Below are 18,795 nucleotides of genomic sequence, written 5' to 3'. Positions count from 1 at the left end.
GATCCAATCAACTGCTGCAGTAAATCTTTCGCTACCACTAGTTTTATATGGGCAGAGGTTTCTAAACCACAACTTAACAGCAATAGATTGATTTCTCTTGCAGATCAAATCCCAGTTTTCCAGGTTTGCGCACGGCAAGATTCCAGCCATTAGATGGATGTCAACACATGAATAAGAACTGGGATTTTATTCATATATGTTTTTTCTATAGGATATAGTTCATTCCAAACCACATTAAAAACCACACTTATTCAGCCAATACCACAAACAGTTTGAAGGATCAACCAGCCACAGATACTGCAAATTTCATCTAAAGAGCCTCGATAGCCTGTTCTTGAACGCCCTTCTTTACAAAAGATTCAATATACTCCTTTCTGCAAGCGCATTACAAAATAAAGCGGAATAAATTCAGATATCTAACAAGCACAAAATTATAAACTAGGATGAGAATTAAAGCACACTATTACCTAGCAGGAAGCTCATCATGAGGGCGGTTATAAGGGGTCCAAACTGGATCTCCCACAAAAAGACGCATTGCCTGCAACATTATTATAATCTTAATATCATGTGGTGATCTCTGCGAAATATCACTTCAATCATCTTTCAGCAAGTATAGAACCAGTTAGCAGCATCTGCTGAAGGTTAAGAAAATAAAACAACCTTGATGTAGTTGTCAGTATCCAGCGTAAAGCGATGATAGATTCCAGCAGGTAACACAATCATTCCACCTTTCTTCACCCAGATGCGAATCCATTTTTCATCACGGTCCCTGACATCAAAGTATCCTACACCAGAAAAAGGCAATCGGGACACAAACCAAAACACTAAGTCTATTAGATGTGCTTCAAGTGTTGACCTTTTTCAGATAAAAGTTTGAGGGTTGCTTGTGTTTCTTCTAATAAAAGACATATCTATGACGAATCCACATTACCAAAATATGTAAATATGGAGACTAGTTATCAAAATGCTGCACATCAATATAACATAACCTCTGCAGGTTGAAGATCCACACACAAATTGAAATTCCCCAACCAACTATAATGCAATTCATGTAAACTCATGAAATTATAAACAGCTCATTCTTTCATGACATTCATATAAATAAAATAAAAAACTAATATTGTATCTTTTCAGTCCATCATCAGCAAGGCCTTAATTCCAACTACATCTTTGTTGTTTATAGTCGATCATTGAATCATCATCCTCAAATTCGTATCCCAACTGTTGCCCAAGTCAGCTTTGCCATTGTCATTCATGTCAATCGATGATACTACAAGTGTGTTAAAGTTGGGGACTAGCCATGCAACAGTTGAATACAGATTCATATGACAGAGTTGCTAAAATCCAACATGATCAATGCACTTTGCCCGTAAAATATTTATGATAACATTATGCTTACCACTTCCTGCAACACAGTAACGGATCTCCTCATCAGTGTGAAGATGCTCCTCAAAAAAGTTCTTTATCTTCTCTTCATAATTTGGCAGCGTTTCACGGGACACATCACAGAAGTCCTGTACATGGAAATCAGGATAACATATCATTCTAGGGCTTCATCCCTGGATAATACTCCATTTCAGTAAATTGGTGTTTGACAGGGTGGATGGAATAGAAAGGGCAGGTGTGAGAAAGTTGCAAACCATGTAAGAGTAACCCCTAGCTTCGCGAATTTTCTTCAATTCCTTGTCAGTTTCATAGTTATCTGCATCTAGATGCCAGCTTAGGACTCCAAGCTCTGCATAAGGCAGACAACTGCTATCAGCAAATTATCAAAATTAACAATTAGGGAAATGCAGGTTAGTTCCTGAGGCCACCTCTCTTTTGATGGATAACCTTCTGACGCTTTTTTTATAGTACAATGATATTACTGTTTTTTCTTAACATACTTTAATATCAATGATGGATAATGTTCAATGTTCCTATGTGAAAAGCTAATCATCAATAATCAATGCCTGCTATGTCAGTACCATCAAGTTTGTCCAAGGAAACAAACTCCTTGGGCTCACGATGATGCGGAAGTCTTTGGTCCTCTGTACTGTCATCCATATACCAGGCTTGGATGACCTCCTCTTTGCCACCCTGAGAGAAAAGGAATACCATTAAAACCAGCTCAATGCATTAACCAGTGTTCAAGCATGAAAAAACATTGATAAAGTGTGCATAAGGAATAAGAGAACTCTTGGTCTGTAATATTACCAGTGTTTGGTAACCCTATAATTGGATAGCAAACGCATGACCTCTCTATCAATATAATACTCATACTCAACTAAAAATGCATCAGACCAACAACAAATGCGAGTACAGACACGAGCAACACATCAAAAGCAATAAATATGACGCTCTAACTCATGCTCAATTTGTCAGGTGTCAAGGATATAAAAACATACAACTTCTAATTAACCACAAGTCTATCATTCTTCCTATTTTCAGTACTTATCATTAAAGATATAGATAAAAATGAACAGGAAAACTAAAAAAAAATTGTTTTTATCGACAAGCAGCATCTATCAAAATTTTCAGATTATCATATTCATAGATAAATTATAAAGAGTCAAAAAAGAAAACGAGAGCATGAAACCAAGACTACCAAGTATCAACAAGACGTCGTTAAAAGATGATTTAATCCTGGTAATCTAACTTATTTTCCTGAACTCACTACTGGCTTAACTAATCAGATTATGCCTACAAACTAAAAACTCCTTTTAACTCCGGCAAAAATAAGCGACGATGACTTAAAAAAAAAAAAAACAGAAAGTGGCAAGAAGCTCAATCCCAATTCAACGATTCAATAGCTGCTCAACCGTAATTTTACAAAATACTTCACGATTACGAACACAATATTGTCGATATATTAAAGTATTAACCAAAAAAAAAAAAACACCGTATCATATAGATTATTCTGGACAGAATCCGCTTCAAAGAACTGAACTTCATCTAATCCAGGATGAAAAGAGAATACCTCCATATAAAGTCTGTATGAAACAGAATCAAGAAAAACAAGTCTTACCATAGCGGCGACAACCACCTCTCACTCTTCGCGCTGAATTTCGCCTGCGAACTCTGCGGCCACGGTATGTGGAAAGGGAACAAGCGCCCCTCCTTATAAGAGAAACATGGTCAGCCAAAAAAGGATGAAAAGACCAAATTAGCCTTTGTTGGGAATAAAAACCGAGACAGGTACCATGTACGTGGACAGTTAAGGAAATAAATCAGGGTTATTATAGGCAATAAAATTGAAAGAAACGGCTTTTATTTATTTCTGTTCTGATAATGGCGAATAAGAGAATCTCCGAATTAAAATTTTCAGTCCAATTTCTGTTGGCGCCGCATGTGCAGGAAGACTCTGGAAGGAGGTTCGGTCTGGTTCGGGCCGAGTCGGTCAAACCCAAAAAATAAAGCGTGGGTCATGGTTTGACCGGGGGTGATGAGTGTCCACATATATTATCCCATATATTTGTCATTATATTTATTTAATATTTTCCTTTTTTTGTTATTTTTAATAAAAATAATAATATTATTTTAAAATAAAATAAATGGTATTCTTGTCAATAAAGTGATTTTTAAAGCAGAAAAATCAGGTGCAAATAAATAGGCGGCTTAGATCAGGTGGGGCCAGGAGGGCCTCGTGCTTTCAAATGGATCCTTTCTCTCACCAGCGCTAAGTTTATGCCTCCCTAAAAGCGACAAAACAACGCGTCAGAATAGACCCGCTGCGAGTAATTGCAAGGGACACACGCAGGTCATTAAAATACAGCGACGATTACTCCATTATCTCGAAAACGCCCCTCAAATTTTCCCAAACCACGGGCTTGTTCCGCTGTTTTCTGTCGCCTGCTCTCTACCTTCCGGGGGGTTATTCCGTCATTTCACGATCCAAACGCGAAAATCCTTGTTTCTCTTCCAGGTCTCTTTCGACTCTCTTCACCTTCTTCTCCTTCACTTCGTCTCCAAGCTTCCTCCGCTCGCTTTGGCTGTCCATTTCGCTAGTCTACTTCTTTTTGTTCTCTCAGTCAGATCTGTGATTCTGTTTAATTGATCGTGTTGAGTTTCTGGTTCCGGGTGGGGATTTCTGGAGGCTGCGGATTTCGATGTCGGCAGGTTTTCTTGTTTGTGTTGGGAGCGGGGATAGGAGTGACTTGGTTTAGAGGTTCTGTCTGTTTAAGCGTATCCAATGGGGGCCGTGCCTTCGACGCCACGGAGAAGCGCGCGGCCACAGGAAACGGCCGAGTATCTCATCGGAGTCTTCGTCGGGGACACGTCGTATCCTCTCTCGTCTGAATTTTGGCAAAAACTGCTGGAGCTTCCCCTCACCCTCCAATGGCCCCAGCATCGAGTGGTTGAGGCGTGCCAGATTTTTGGTATGATTTTGTTTTAAAAAAATGTTTGTTCTGATGTTTTAATTGATCTTGAGTTGTTTCCATCTGTAGCGTGGTGGACTTCTGCTTGGTTGATTCTTTAAATGATCGGCATTTAGTTTTATTTTTTGGAATTCCGTCGAGGAAATTTTGATCAATTATGCGAAAATTTTCAGTTGCGCAGAATGGTAAAGAAATGGAATTTGAACTAAAATTGAGATCTTTTCGGTGTGGTTGTTTTTTAAGGTACCTAGTACCGTCGCTCTGACGGTTCTTGCAGCGTCTGCAGGAGGTTTTCCGATGGGTTTTTAGCTCCTACGGCATTCGATAAGAATTGGAACAAATTAAAATAGATTTATGGGAATTATAAAAGGAAGTGAAAACGGAAAATTATCAGAAGCGATCCTATACGAAGGAAACGGACAGTAACATGTCCATTTGCCATGATCCTAAACTTACACGAAAGACCAGGTTCAGACCCGTATCTTTTTATACTTATCATGGATCAGCTTATTGCTCGCACTGGAGTTAGCTTTCTGATGTTTATCCTCTGGTCTCACTTCCTTGTCCACAAAGTAGAATTGGAAGGGTCTGATTGCCCATCCCCTGTTAAACACGATCATCCCCTTTGTGTCCTTATCTTGTACTTTTGTCCCCTTGTTCAACTGACTGATGTGGATTTCTGCTGTATTTGTTTTTCTGTATTTAACAAAATTACCTCCATGCATAAGGAAAGCAAAAACATAAAATATGATACAGTGTTAATTAACATTTTCGTAGATTGTGTAAATAGAAAGGTAGTTGTATGGAAGCCACCTTTAGAATTCAAGGACTTCCAAGTTATTCGATCACAGATTGCATACATGAGCGGCTACTTAGGTGAACAAATATAAGATATTGAGGATTCTTTACAGATCAGGCAGAACTGTAAGAGAAACTGAGTTGTTTTGGTATATAGGCCTGATGAGCAGTCAAAGGGAAGGGGAAAGGATGCAACTCTCAGAATAAATGTTGGATGGTTGAAGTTGTGACAAGTATAATGAGAAAGGAATCTACAACATAATTGTTATCCATATTTTATGGAGCAATATATATTTTTTTGAATAACCTAAAGGAGGGGAGATAAAGAAGCAATAGTTTTAGAAGGTAAATGTGGTACAATTGAAGATAGATGACTATCAAAATGAGGAAAGTGAATTAGGAATTGAACTTGTTAGGGAACACTAAGGAGTAAGTTGAAACCTCCAATATATAAGCAGATGAGAGGGAGGTATGTAGGGATGGTTTTGACGTGTTAATTGTAGATGATGCAAATCTTCTCTGCGGGTTAGAAACTTTGTAATCTGGCCTTAAGCCTCTAAATATATCCACAGTGCAATGTGTGTACTAAATGAGAATGTGTTTGTTGGTGGTTAAAAGTTCACTACTCTATAGTGGTACATGTGCTCCATCTTTTAGGCTAATTGCCTAATAGTGAAAGTGGTGGTGCATGGGAAGATAATTTTACATTAGTTTGGGCTGAAAAGAGCGTATTTTTATTACTTTGGAAGAGGTCTCATAATTTTTGCTTAGCTATGTTGGAGGAACTGACCCAACTTTAACAAGGTATCAGAAGCTCCCTAAGCCTATTGTGTTTTCTATGCTGCCTCTATTTGTTTTCTAGAGCCCTTGTGTGTATATTCTTCAATCTTAAGTCAGATTGTTGGTTTATGTCTGGACATCTTTTATTTTTTATTTTTAACTTCAACCTGCATTCATCTAGCTAGTTTCTCTTCTTGGGCCCCTAATTTCATTGTGCCTCTTGGATAGGTAGAGCTGAACCCTCCAAGCTTCACAATAAGCTTCCTTCTTATAATAGGTGTCTCAAGGAAGTTATTTAGTGGGGTGTATCTGGCAATTGTTGGCCATAATAGTTTATAGAAGTTCGTAAAGAGATCCAACATTTATTTTTCTTTTTGTGTTTTTCTATTTTATATGACAAGATCCAAGATCTTTGCGTCTCCACTGAAGTAACTTAGTGCTATGTCTTCCAAAGACCTGGTGGAGGTGGTTTTGAAAGGAAAGAGAACATCTAAACAAACAATAGACCATTTGCATTTACATTCGTGAAACATTCAATAGAATATACTGCAAAAAAAATTAATATGATTTTCATGAAAACTTCAATTGACCATTTAAAAAATACAGTTGAAAACATAAATTCTATTTTTAGTTGAATTTGTTGCTCTATGTTTTTGTTTAATGAAGTATGAGATATGTGATCATTTGATTTCTTTCTGTTATGCTTTTGCAGCACAGAACAACTATCAAACGAGGCATCTTGCGAAGATATTGATCCATATGGTATCATGTTTGCAAGAGTCTGCATCAGCTTCAGCTGGACCATCAGCAGTTCATGTGAAAGTTATCAATGCTGCATATATATCGTCCATATTTCTGAAGTACCTGACTGAAAACTCTAAAAGTGATAACTTTGAAGAATTATATCTCTATCTTGATGAAGGTGAAAGCACACATAATGATCACAAGGGTAATGATTTCTCTTCTTAGCATTTTATCATAAGTGTTTGCTTATTCTACTAGTTTGTTGTTTTATCTCCATTTTGTTGTAAGGTTGTTGTTGGTTTGCATCCATGTATCTAGAATCATCTAATCTGGTGTTTTAGCTTGTATAGATTTTATTTCAACAGCTTGAACTGATTTTGATTTGTCCTTTTGATGCTAATATTGTTCTAACAACAGCTTGAACTGATTTTGATTTGTCCTTTTGATGCTAATATCGTTCCAATCCTTCTCTTCTATTTCCCTACAATAAAAGGAATAAACAGTCTATTGTGAGTGGATTTATGGAACATGATTTACACATCCTTCCTGAAAGATACATTGAGAAATTCACAGAACTTCATGGTTTATTTATTTATTTATTTTTCACTCAAAAGTGATGGGTGCAAGGTAGTGGCGTGAAGCAGTGGTCTTTGCAATATTGGCTCCACATATGTCTCTCAATCTAACAAAGTCATATTTTTCACTATGTCTCACTTTCATCTTACTTTGTTTGTGTTCTTTATCTTTTCATTAATTTAGGCATCCAGTTCATGTTAATGTGTTTGCACTTTATCTTTTTTCATTGATGTAGGCTTCTCAGAGCTTGACTTTGTAAGATTTTACATTCTAGTATTTTAGCGTAATGTCTCAAAGGTCTTAACTACTTTTTCTGTTTGATGTAGATCAAAACATTGTGAGTCTTGTTATGCATGGTGTACTTAATTATATTGGCACTTCAGATTTGAGGTAAGGATTTCTTTCTGATGTCTATATCAATGACAAAGAATGAAAAAAGCTATTCATGCTGTGATATACTTGTTTTTAAAGTAGTTTAAATCATCCCGTCCAAATATACTCTGACCAAGTTTTGAAGTTTAGATTGAGCAAGAGGAGTAGCTCACAAAGTAGTTGTGCATGTATTTGAGAGGTGAATGGTGTGATGTGCCTAAAATTATTTAAATGTTTGTTGCTAGTCCGCACACGTACCTACTCCACCATGAACTGCTGAACTTCATGATTGTGGCTCTTTCAACTCAACTTTGTGGTTCATCTCCAAGCCTAGGAGATGTGCATCCATTTATAGATGCAGCCATGGTTCAGGTGATCAGCAAGGATACCTCTGGCTTCCAAGTGTCAATATTATGAATGTTTTATGTTAGTGATGGTTTCTCAGTGGGGTTTCTCTTTTGTCAGGAAAGTGCACTGGTTAGTTCTGTTGTTCGGAGACTGCTGCTTAATTATATCACTCGACCTCGGGTTCCTCTAAATGGTGCATTACAACCTGTTTTTTCTGAAGGAAGACAGTCTGGTGTTTTACAAAAAGTGGGTTCCGTTGCTGGTATGGTGTTTCCTTCTTTAAAGCTCATCAGCTCTTTGAATGCAGTTTTACTGTGCTTGTGTGTGTGTATGCTGGCAGTATGACTTTTATGGTCCTCGAAAGTCGAACTCATTTTTGTATAGATTCCCTCTCTCTCTCTCTCTCTTTCATACCTCTGAAATCAAAGAAATTGCTTCTATCTTTGTGATTAAAAAAATGCTTTCATTTCATGTTGAAAGGAGATACACAATTATTACACAATTATTATTTGGTTTTTGTGTGTACCTTGTGTTGTTTCTGGTAGGAGGAAATGTTTAGTTGTCTCCTTTAAGTTGTAATTTGTAATTTTGTTCTTTGTCTTTGGCAGTGAATAAAATTCGCCTTTTAAGAAAAATGTTCCACATTTTTCCTTTTGCTTGATCTTATACCAGATTATAGAAAGGTTCTTTCTAGTATTCAGACAAGATCATTTTCTTCTCAGTAATAATGAGTTCCTAGTTTGACTATGTTTCATTTTTTTAAGAATAGTGTGACATCTGAAATAGCTCGGGATTGTTGGGTTATACATTAAAACAATAGGTCTCCTAGCTAGTCATGTTGGAATGGATCTGAGTTCAACTTAACATGCTACTAGAGCATTTTGAAGCACTCTGCACCCAAATATTGTCCATGTGTAGGAGTCACAAAGACTGCCATACGTGAGGGAGAGGATTAAAAATAGTCTCACATTTAAATTGCTTGGAATGATGTGGGTTTCTTGTTAGGAATTAAACGCCCTAATTCCAAACTAACGAGAGCAATAAAAATAATCGCGGAAGAAAGAAAAAGCAAGCACGAAAACAAACAACAAGATTTGTAGTTTCAAAGTGAGACTACGTCCTGTTTTCCACCGCTACAGTAATCCACTATAAAGATGAAATAGTTTACAAGAGAATTCGCACACACTTACAAGTGTTTTCTCTAATCTCTCTCGGGCTGCAACTCCAACACCTCGGTGATGATCAATGATGAAACCCTAATAGCGGCGCCCCCCCAATATAAGGAGAAAAATAGGGCACCCGCTTTACAAGAGTAAAATTCCAAAACTGCCCTTAATGAAACAACAGTTAATATATCGTGGACCGGAGCGGGGGCTCCGCCCCCACAATGACCTTACCGCGAAGGTTGATCCGCATACCGACTCAGTGGAAGGCGTTGATTAAGCTCCACAACTTAACAATCTCCCACTTGGAGACTAATCCATCATCAATAGCTCTGCAGCGGCAACAACTTCTCAATCCTTACATAAAAGTCCAACTGAAGTTGCTCATAGCTTCAATTTCTTAATCGTAATGGTCTTTGTGAACATATCAGCCGGATTCTGACTTCCTTCTATCTTCTCAAGTGCTAAGACTCCATCCTCCCGATCCGATTTGATGAAGTGATAACACACCTATATATGCTTTGTTTTGGCATGATAAAAGGGATTCTTTGCTAAATGAATAGCACTTTGACTGTCACAATACAACACATTCTTCCCATGCTTGAGACCTAATTCTTCCCAGAAAGACTGCAACCACCATCTCTTTGCTAGCTTTGGTCACATCAACATATTCTACCTCAGTAGTGGAAAGAACAACTATCTTCTGCCACTTAGAGACCCAACTAACTGCGGTACCACTTAATGTGTATACATATCCAGTGGTACTCTTCCTATCATCAATGTCTGCAGCCATGTTAGCATCTACATAACCCTGTAATCCCAAGTCTGACTTTCTGAAACATAGGGCTGAGTCTGCAGTGCCTCTCAAATACCTGAGAATCCACTTCACTGCATCCCAATGTTGCTTACCTTGATTACTCATATATTTGCTCACAACTCCCACTGCATGAGTTATGTCTGGTCTAGTGCACACCATGACATACATGAGACTACTAATAGCAAAAGCATAAGGCACATTAGCCATGTTGGCTCGCTCCTGCTCTATAGAAGGTGACTGCTCCTTAGATAGCCTAAATTGACTAGTCAAAGGAGTACTTACTCGTTTTGCATAATTCATGTTGAATCTGCTCAACGCCTTCTTCACATATTCTTCTTGTGACAGTTTCAAGACATCACTGTCCCAAGTAATCCTCATCCCAAGAATTTGTTTTGCAGCACCCAAATCATTCTTTGCAAACTTTTTGGACAACTCCCTTTTCTACTTTTCTATTTCTTGTTTGCAAGCACCTGCTATCAACATGCCATCAACATATAGTAGTAGAATGATATAAGAGTCATCAAGCTTCTTCACATAACAACAATGATCTGCCTAACACCTCAAGAAACCATTACTACTCATGAAGGTGTCAAACTTCTTATACCACTGTCTTGGAGCTAGTTTAAGACCATACAAACTCTTTTAAAGTTATGCACACCATTTTCTCCTTTCCTTGTGCTTTGAAACCTGTCTTGGAGCTAGTTTAAGACCATACAAACTCTTTTAAAGTTATGCACACCATTTTTTCCTTTCCTTGTGCTTTGAAACCCTATGGCTGTATCATGTAAATTTTTTCCTCCAAATCACTATGAAGAAAGGTTGTCTTTACATCCAACAGCTCTAAATGCAAGTCTTTATTTACCACTAGTCCAAGCACTCTTCTAATAGTAGTCAATTTCACTACTGGTGAGAAAATCTCACTGTAGTCAATGCCTTCTTTTTATTGAAAGCTTTTTACCACCAGTCTTGCCTTGTACCACTTGTTGCCATCATGTCCATCTTTATTCGTTACACCCATTTATTCTGCAAGGCCTTCTTCCCTTTTGGTAACTCGGTCAGCTACCATATCTAATTGGATAATAGTGAATCCATCTTGTCCTTCATGGCCAACTCTCACTTGGTTGATTCATCAACTTGCACGGCTTCCTCATAACTCTCTGGTTCACCTTTATCAGTCATTAAAATATAACTCAATGCAGGGGAGTACCTCTGTGGTGGTCAACTAGTTTTGGCAGATCTCTTGAGTTCAGTCATAAGAATGTCCTGATTTATTTCTTGGGGTATGTTTTCTTGGTCTTCCTGAGCGATATTCTCCATCTCAATAACTAGAAGATCTCTCAACTGAATTACTCTTGGCTTCATCGCTTGTGCTCTCAGACTTTGTTCTCAACCTGTCTTTATACAGGGCACCTTCATTGAAGATCACATCCTTGCTCCTGATCACCTTACGACTTTGGTCATCCCAAAAGCGATAACCCAACTCGGTATCACCATAGCCAATAAAGAAACATAATTTAGATTTAGCTTCAAGTTTACTTCTAGCAACAGAATCAATGTGAATATAAGAAACACGACAAAAAACTTTCAAGAAAGAAAGGTTTACCTCTTTGTCGATCCAGACCTCTGTTGATCAAATAGGCAGCGGTGCTAATAGCCTCAGACCAGAACATCTTTGGCAATCCCGCATGTAATCTCATGCTCCTAGCATGCTCGTTCAAGGTTTGTTCATCCTTTCAACTACACCATTCTGTTGAGGTTTTTCAGGAATGGTCTTCTTCATCTTGATTCCCTTATCAACACAGTACCGCTTGAAATCATCATCTATGTATTCTCCCCCATTATCTGACTGCAAATACTTCACTTTCAAATCTGTCTCATTCTCAACCATTGTTCTCCATCTCTTAAAGGTATCAAAGATATCTGATTTCTTTTTCAGAAAATAAACCCATACCTTTCTACTTGCATCATCAATAAATGTCACATAGTAGTTAGAATCACCAAGGGAGGTAACAGTTGAAGGCCCCCACTCAGTGTGAACCAACTCCAATTTTGCTGTCTTTTTCTACTTTCCAACCTTAGAAAAGCTAAGCCTTTTCTAATTGCCGAAAATACAGCCTTCACACAAACTGTTGTTTACAGTTTTCTACCCTAGTAGCTTCCCTTTGGATTGAAGCATTTTCATTCTATTCTCACTCATGTGACCGAGCCTATAATGCCACAAATCAAAATCAGTAACAGCATCAACAACTGCAACCATGTCTCTGCAACTGGAAGTGATGTAAAGAGTTTCAGTTTTAACTCCTCATGCAACATTCATGGCTCCCTTAGTTACTTTCCAAGCAACACCATTGAAAGTTACATTATGACCTTCATCACTACTGAGATCAGATTACGCATCAATTTTGGTACATGTCTCACCTTGTGAATTTTTCACACTGACCCGTTTGACATCCTCAAACTGACATTACCAATACCGACAATATCCAAAGGTTCTCCGTCAACAAGATACACCTTCCTGTGATCTCCAGCAACATAATTCTCCATTATCCCACGGTGTGCGGTGGTGTGAAAAGAAGCTCTTGAATCTAACACCCAAGAGTCAATAGGGCTATCAACCGACAAGAGTAAAACATCTTGTACTTCTCCAGTCACCGCATTTGCAGCATCGTTTTTCTTTTCATCCTTCTTCGGTGCTCTGCAGTTCTTCTTTATGTGACCAGACTTGCCACAATTCCAACACTCCACATTCCTTCCGAATTTGGACTTGCTTCTTCCATTCCTTGACTTTCCTCTACCGTTTCCCTTGTTGGAATTCCTCGCGAAGTTCTTACCCCTAGTATCGATACTTAGGGCAGAATTAGGTGTTGACGATTCTCCAGAGTCCTTTCTACAAATTTCCTCTGCAAGAATGGTATCTCGAACATCATTAAAAATCAACTTCCCGTTGCCTACAGAGTTGCTGACCGCAACCCTCACAGGCTCCCAACAATTTGGTAGAGACACCAAAAGAATTAAAGCACGAATTTCATCATCAAATCTTCCAACCCCCACGACGACCTTACCGCGAAGGTCGATCCGCATACCGACTCAGCGTAGGGCATTGATTAGGCTCCACAACTTAACATTTGTAAGTTTAAGTAGCTTGTCTTTTGCGTATGGATCTAGGCTCATTTTTAGTATTGTTATTCTTGTATTTTATCTTTCAACATCCATTGGCAAAATAAGCTGAAACTAATATCAAGGATCCAAAGGAAATAGAAGAAGCGAGCGAGAGCAAATAATCAAAATTTTATCTGCTAGTTCTGGATCATCAGTCAATTCTAAAAACTTAATAAAGGCAGAAACATTGGGCAGCTTTTTTATTTTCTTCAACAGTATTATGCTGCATGTAAAAGTGGCTTTAACTTAAACTTCAACTTGTATTTGGTCTCCTGTTTTTGAGCTTGAAGTTGCTCATAAATTGTGATTTGTGTTGGGTCATGCAGCAAATTTTGTGCTGTTGCCATATTACACTTTCAACTATCTAGTCAGCTCAAGTGGTGAAGGAACAAGAAGCCCTCTAGCAGACAAAAGCTTACTTGTTTTGCTTGTTTTAATTCACTACCGAAAGTGTGTGCTGCTAGAAGAGCCCATGGAAAACAAAAGTGAGAATGATGCTGACCTCAATCCTCATCTGAAAGAAAATTCAAATTTTGCTGTTAATCCTTATTGCACAGCCTTGGAGAATGCCAGAGACATTGAATGTATGCTCTCTCTCTTCTCATGGGATGGTTGTTCTTTTTCTACTACTATGCAGTTACATATTTACATTCATTTTTTTCATCCTTTCATAAAATAAAAAAATATTTACATTCATTTGTTTGTCAGCTCAGATTGGGCCTCTGTATCCCTATTTTCTTTATAATGAAATCTTTTTTTTAAATGATTTCTAATGAAATCTTTTATTATTCAAAAATAAAATAAGTTATATATTGATCCCTGGGTTGCAGTTGATCGGGTGGATATAGAAGGGAATGCATGCACTGGGCCACTTGTCAGATTGCCGTTTGCTTCTTTATTTGATGCACTTGGGATGTAAGTCCTTATTTCTGTCTCTATTTAATTACAAATTAACTTGCAAAATTTTCATTTTTCTCTATGTTGCTGTGTTTTCTGCAGTTCTCCCAGTTGCTCCACTGTTGTTTCACACTGATTTGAGTTCTGTATCCATAATGTGTAGTTCCTTGCTGCTTGTCTGATAGATTTCAGAAGTAGAGTTTTTTTTTTGAAATGTTCTAGAAGTAGTATATCAATTTCATAATATTGCTTTTATGGTGTTTTTCCAGATTTTACTAATTGAATAGATCTCAAATTTTTTGCCTGTGCATGATATCTTTTCCATCAATTTACTTCTTCTAATTCTGTGCTCTTCTTTAAGAAAAGAAAAAAAAATTGTTGTCTCTTTGTTGTTTGTCACATATATCCTTAATTGCATACATAGTCATTTTAACTTTCTTGATAAAGATTAAGACTTCATAAAATGCTGAGGGATACTAGCTTAAGCAATTTTTGTTACAGGTTTATGGATCTTTTTTCTGTTTGTACCTTTTCCACTGGTTAGCTAGAATCACTTCCTTTATTTGACAATCCTTTTGTCTTAGTGTCCAATTCATGACTTTTGACTCTGCAGGTGCTTGAATGATGAAAGTTCTATCCTTCTGCTCTACTCTTTGTTGCATGGGAACTCAGATTTTCTGGAGTATGTTTTGGTGCGGACTGACTTGGACACATTGGTACCTACTCTACTCTCTTCCTGTCACCCTCCATTAATCATTTTAGTTGTTCTTTAAGTTTTGTGGTTAACATTCTTGCTCCAAACTAGTGTATGACGTTTTATTACCTCTTATTTGACTCTAAATAATCATAGAAGATCTAGTAACATGAAATGTTGTCATTTATGGGTATTGACAGGTGATGCCTGGGCTGGGAATGCATTTATAATGCTGTTTGATTTTTATTTGTCAAAAAAGATGTAGTAACATGATATGTTGTTATTTATGGGAAATGACAGTTGATGCCTGTCCTCGAAATGCTTTACAATGCTTCTAAGAGGACGGCTAACCAAATTTATATGCTGTTGATTATACTCTTGATACTCAGTCAGGATTCATCCTTCAATGCGAGCATACATAAATTGGTAATTTTTCTCATAGCTTGGAACTCCTTAATTACTGGATTGATTATTATTTCCATAACTTAATGTGGTTAGTTAACAGATTCTGCCCAGTGTTCCATGGTACCAAGAGCGCCTTCTCCACAATACTTCCCTTGGTTCCCTCATGGTTGTGATACTTATAAGAACAGTGAAATACAATCTATCCAAGTTGAGGGTATGCCTTACTGCATCTAACTGATCATTGATTCTCTAATACATCTGCAGCGTTCTTATGCCTTACAGTCAATAAGTCTTTTTAGCCACTTCTTCTGAGACTCTTGTACATGTATAACATCCTCGTGAAATATTAAAATATTTTCAGGATGTTTACCTGCATACCAACTGCCTCGCAACTTTGGCAAATATGGCACCACATGTCCATAGGTTGAGTGCATATGCATCACAGAGGCTGGTTAGCCTTTTCGACATGCTATCGCGGAAGTATGTGCTCCCTCTCTCTGTCTCTCTCTCTCTCTCTCTCTGTCTCTCTCTCTCTCTATCTATCTGGGCTTTGTTTTCCCTGAAGGAGGTGTTGTGTCTCTTTATTCTTCATATGGGACTTTGTTTCTCCAAAGTGTTTTTTAATATATTAAAGTTTATTTTGAAAAAAAAAAGGAAACCTTGGACTATCACAAGGAAATAATATACTTTCTCTGTCTTTACTGTATGTCTCACTGCACAAAACTTCTTGTTATTAACTTTTCTTGCTTATTGTATGGCAAGTTATTGCAGCAGCAGATGAGTGTTTAGTGAAATTTCAGATTTGCGAGTAGTTACACCTTTTTAATGTGAGCAAGTGCTCTTGCTTGATGTTGATGTTCTGTAATCTTCCTGCCAGGTATACCAAATTAGCAGAGCTAAGAAACGATAAAGTTCATAAATGGAAAGTGACTTCCTTGGAAGGAGAAAGTATGGCAGAAGATACGGTATTTCACTATAATATTCATTTATTGAGTTTTTTTTTTTTTTTTAGTGACTATTCTGGATATATTCACTTTTATGAATATTTAAATTGATTGAATTTGATGGTGCAAAGCGAGAGGCTTCTATATAGTTTTATTTTATCTCTTTTCTGATAAAAAGAAATTTGTGTTCATTGCAGTCCACTGAGCTACACATTTATACTGATTTCTTACGGATTGTACTTGAAATAATAAATGCAATCCTTACATATGCACTACCAAGGAATCCTGAGGTAAAAGTTCCTTGCTCTTTTTGTTCCTTATTTATCTGCTTCTTCATTTATTTTAGACTGAGTGAGTATGTAACAAAAGGTTAAAAGAATGGAAAAGATGCTGGAGTATTTCGCATAAAAATCACCCAGTTATCCTTCTAACTTTGTTGGCATGGTAACAGGTCATATATGCGATAATGCACCGACAGGAGGTTTTTCAACCTTTCAAGACCCATCCACGCTTTAATGAACTGCTTGAAAATATTTATACGGTATGTTTGTTTTCTTGAGGAATTCTGGTGATTATATCTGAATGCGGCGGGGGGAGATGTCCTGTCTTCCTTTTCTTATTGTAAGACTTGTATCATCTATGTTTGGTTTGGCTAAACGAATTTTCCTTTGTGCTTACCTCATAAACACTTGACACATTTAGGTTCTGGACTTCTTCAATAGTCGAATGGATGCACAGCGGATGGATGGGGAATGGTCAGTTGAGAAAGTTCTGCAAGTCATAATCACTACTTGTAGATCTTGGCGTGGAGAAGGGATGAAGGTGAAATTCTTTATAGAACATTGATGCACAATATTTCTAGCTAAGAGATTGGAGATGATATATGTTCTTATGCATACAATTTTGAATTTGAACAGATGTTTACTCAATTAAAATTCACATACGAGCAAGAGAATCACCCTGAGGAGTTCTTTATCCCATATGTGTGGCAGCTAGTTCTATCTCAGAGGTAGTTTATCATTTTATTTATTTATTTATTTTTTAGTTACTGGCTGAGAAAGAAAGAATAGAGTAAACCACGATATGTTTAAGAACTAGAGATTCTTTAGGAATTCTAGAGACCAGAATGTGGCCTGTATAAGAAACTACCACTTTACAAATTGTCCTACCTGATGTACATTACTGTTGCATATTGTCCACTTCATAAACCTTAATCTGGTTGGTGACCTTTGATTGCCCAATCCCTTACCAGAGTTCAAAATCAATGTTGACTGAAACTTGCATTCCAAATCATGTATGTTGGCCTGTGAGGTAACAATTAAGGATGATAAATGTAACTTTAAGTGGTTTATTCAGAATGATGGTCACTGAAGACCTCTCTCTTGCCAAGTTTATGTGTCCTCTCAAAGGGTTCAGGTTTTTTTCAAGCAGGACTAGCTAGAGGAAGCAGAGGCTCCTCTTCTTGGTCTAGACGAGCCAGCCTGTAGATATTCAATGTCCGGGGTTATGTCAGTGGAACGATCACCCGAGATGCCCATTTAGGGGATCTCTAGCACAGAGAAATTGTTGGGGGATCAATGCTACTTTTATTATCCCTTCATGCTCTATGTTTTCTTCCTGCCATGACAAGGCAGGAGAATGGTCTGCGTTTTTTGTTACATGTTCAACCCTCAGTTATCGTTTGCTAACTCCATGTTATCTGCCATGTGCCTTCGTTTAGTGGTTTCACTTTCAACCCAGCTGCCATTAATTTGTTCCCTATTGATGTTCCGATGCAAGTAAGTACTGTTTCTGGCATAATGTTTCTTGAACTACTTTCTCAGTATTTATTTATTCAGAGGACCTTAATGTGTTTACTATTTTGTTCTTCTCTTACCTCAAAACAATAAGCTATGACCAAGATATTGCTACTCTTGATTATTGGTTTTGATGCTTACATCAGAGATAGGTGGAGTGGATTTGTGGCAGCCAATTTGATTGATCTATTGTCTTAGTTTGTTTTTTTTTTTTTTTTTGGAAATGGAAAGTATAAATTAATAATTTACTGATAATGACCTAGGGCCACAATTTACTTGGAAATGTGTGTCATTCACATATTAACTTAGCATATTGTAAAAGCCTGGTCATGCAATTAGCCCTTAAAGCCATGATTTAGATCTGATTTCTTTCAGGGTCAGTTCACACTTGTGAAACTGCCATCTTACTAAATAGTTTATATAAAGATTGAAGCACCTAGGGCCATTCCTCTTTTCTTTCTTATCCCTCTCGTCTTGCCTACCTTGTTGTCTTCGGTTTTATGATACACAAATTGTTTACTTTTTTCGGTTTTCATTCCATAGTCTTCTAAAGACATTGTTATTATGATGATATAATATTGTCCGGCTTTGAATGAATTGCTCATCGTTGACTTGTTCTTGAGTAGAATGCTAATGCTGAGGAGACAGCCGATGCATACCAGGCAGATGAATTACCAGTGTAGGTCGATGGCTGCTTTTCTCACCCTGTGGAATCAAGATATCGCTTGATTGATGTGTACATAAAAATAGTAGAGAGTATTCTTCTCATTCTTTATGTTAATATTACAGAGGCCAATAATTTGCACACAAAAATTCCCACATTGGTAAATGAATAGAGAATTTAGTATATTCAATAAATGTTACAAGTTTTCATAAAAAAAAAAAAAAAAATGCATCGGTTGTTGTAGCAATTTTTTTGAATGCTTATCCTACTATGATTTGAG

General features: G+C 37.4%; 2 protein-coding genes across 4 annotated transcripts; one reads left to right on the top strand and one right to left on the bottom strand.

Moving 5' to 3' along the window:
- Window positions 1-160: 160 nt before the first annotated feature.
- On the bottom strand, window positions 161-3,068 carry LOC137947947 (acireductone dioxygenase 3-like). The gene is made up of 7 exons (XM_068793819.1): window positions 3,008-3,068; window positions 1,968-2,079; window positions 1,641-1,735; window positions 1,400-1,514; window positions 661-785; window positions 468-538; window positions 161-374 (listed from the first exon to the last, which is right to left on the bottom strand). The coding sequence occupies exons 1-7, from the start codon at window positions 3,008-3,010 to the stop codon at window positions 311-313; spliced, it is 585 nt and encodes a 194-aa protein (XP_068649920.1). The 5' UTR covers window positions 3,011-3,068; the 3' UTR covers window positions 161-310.
- Window positions 3,069-3,946: 878 nt separating this feature from the next.
- LOC137947990 (uncharacterized) lies at window positions 3,947-18,683 on the top strand. 3 transcript variants are annotated; one of them, XM_068793871.1, is made up of 18 exons: window positions 3,947-4,358; window positions 6,649-6,885; window positions 7,583-7,646; window positions 7,874-8,000; window positions 8,094-8,238; window positions 13,442-13,699; window positions 13,946-14,030; window positions 14,626-14,728; window positions 15,007-15,132; window positions 15,212-15,325; window positions 15,473-15,591; window positions 15,989-16,076; window positions 16,253-16,345; window positions 16,507-16,596; window positions 16,758-16,877; window positions 16,973-17,064; window positions 17,776-17,833; window positions 18,478-18,683. In XM_068793871.1, the coding sequence occupies exons 1-18, from the start codon at window positions 4,172-4,174 to the stop codon at window positions 18,532-18,534; spliced, it is 2,163 nt and encodes a 720-aa protein (XP_068649972.1). In that variant the 5' UTR covers window positions 3,947-4,171; the 3' UTR covers window positions 18,535-18,683. The 3 variants fall into 3 exon arrangements, with proteins under 3 accessions (XP_068649972.1, XP_068649973.1, XP_068649974.1); XM_068793872.1 differs by lacking the exon at window positions 17,776-17,833; XM_068793873.1 differs by lacking the exons at window positions 17,776-17,833; window positions 18,478-18,683 and adding an exon at window positions 17,487-17,762.
- Window positions 18,684-18,795: the final 112 nt, after the last annotated feature.

Source organism: Aristolochia californica, unplaced genomic scaffold (assembly GCF_029961685.1).
Source record: "Aristolochia californica isolate CCGP_79_NKW_82.1479 unplaced genomic scaffold, dmAriCali1.0.hap1 SCAF_13, whole genome shotgun sequence".
Classification (NCBI taxonomy): domain Eukaryota; kingdom Viridiplantae; phylum Streptophyta; class Magnoliopsida; order Piperales; family Aristolochiaceae; genus Aristolochia; species Aristolochia californica.
The sequence above is the reverse complement of the archived record's forward strand: the minus strand, read 5'-3'. Positions and strand labels throughout refer to the sequence as shown.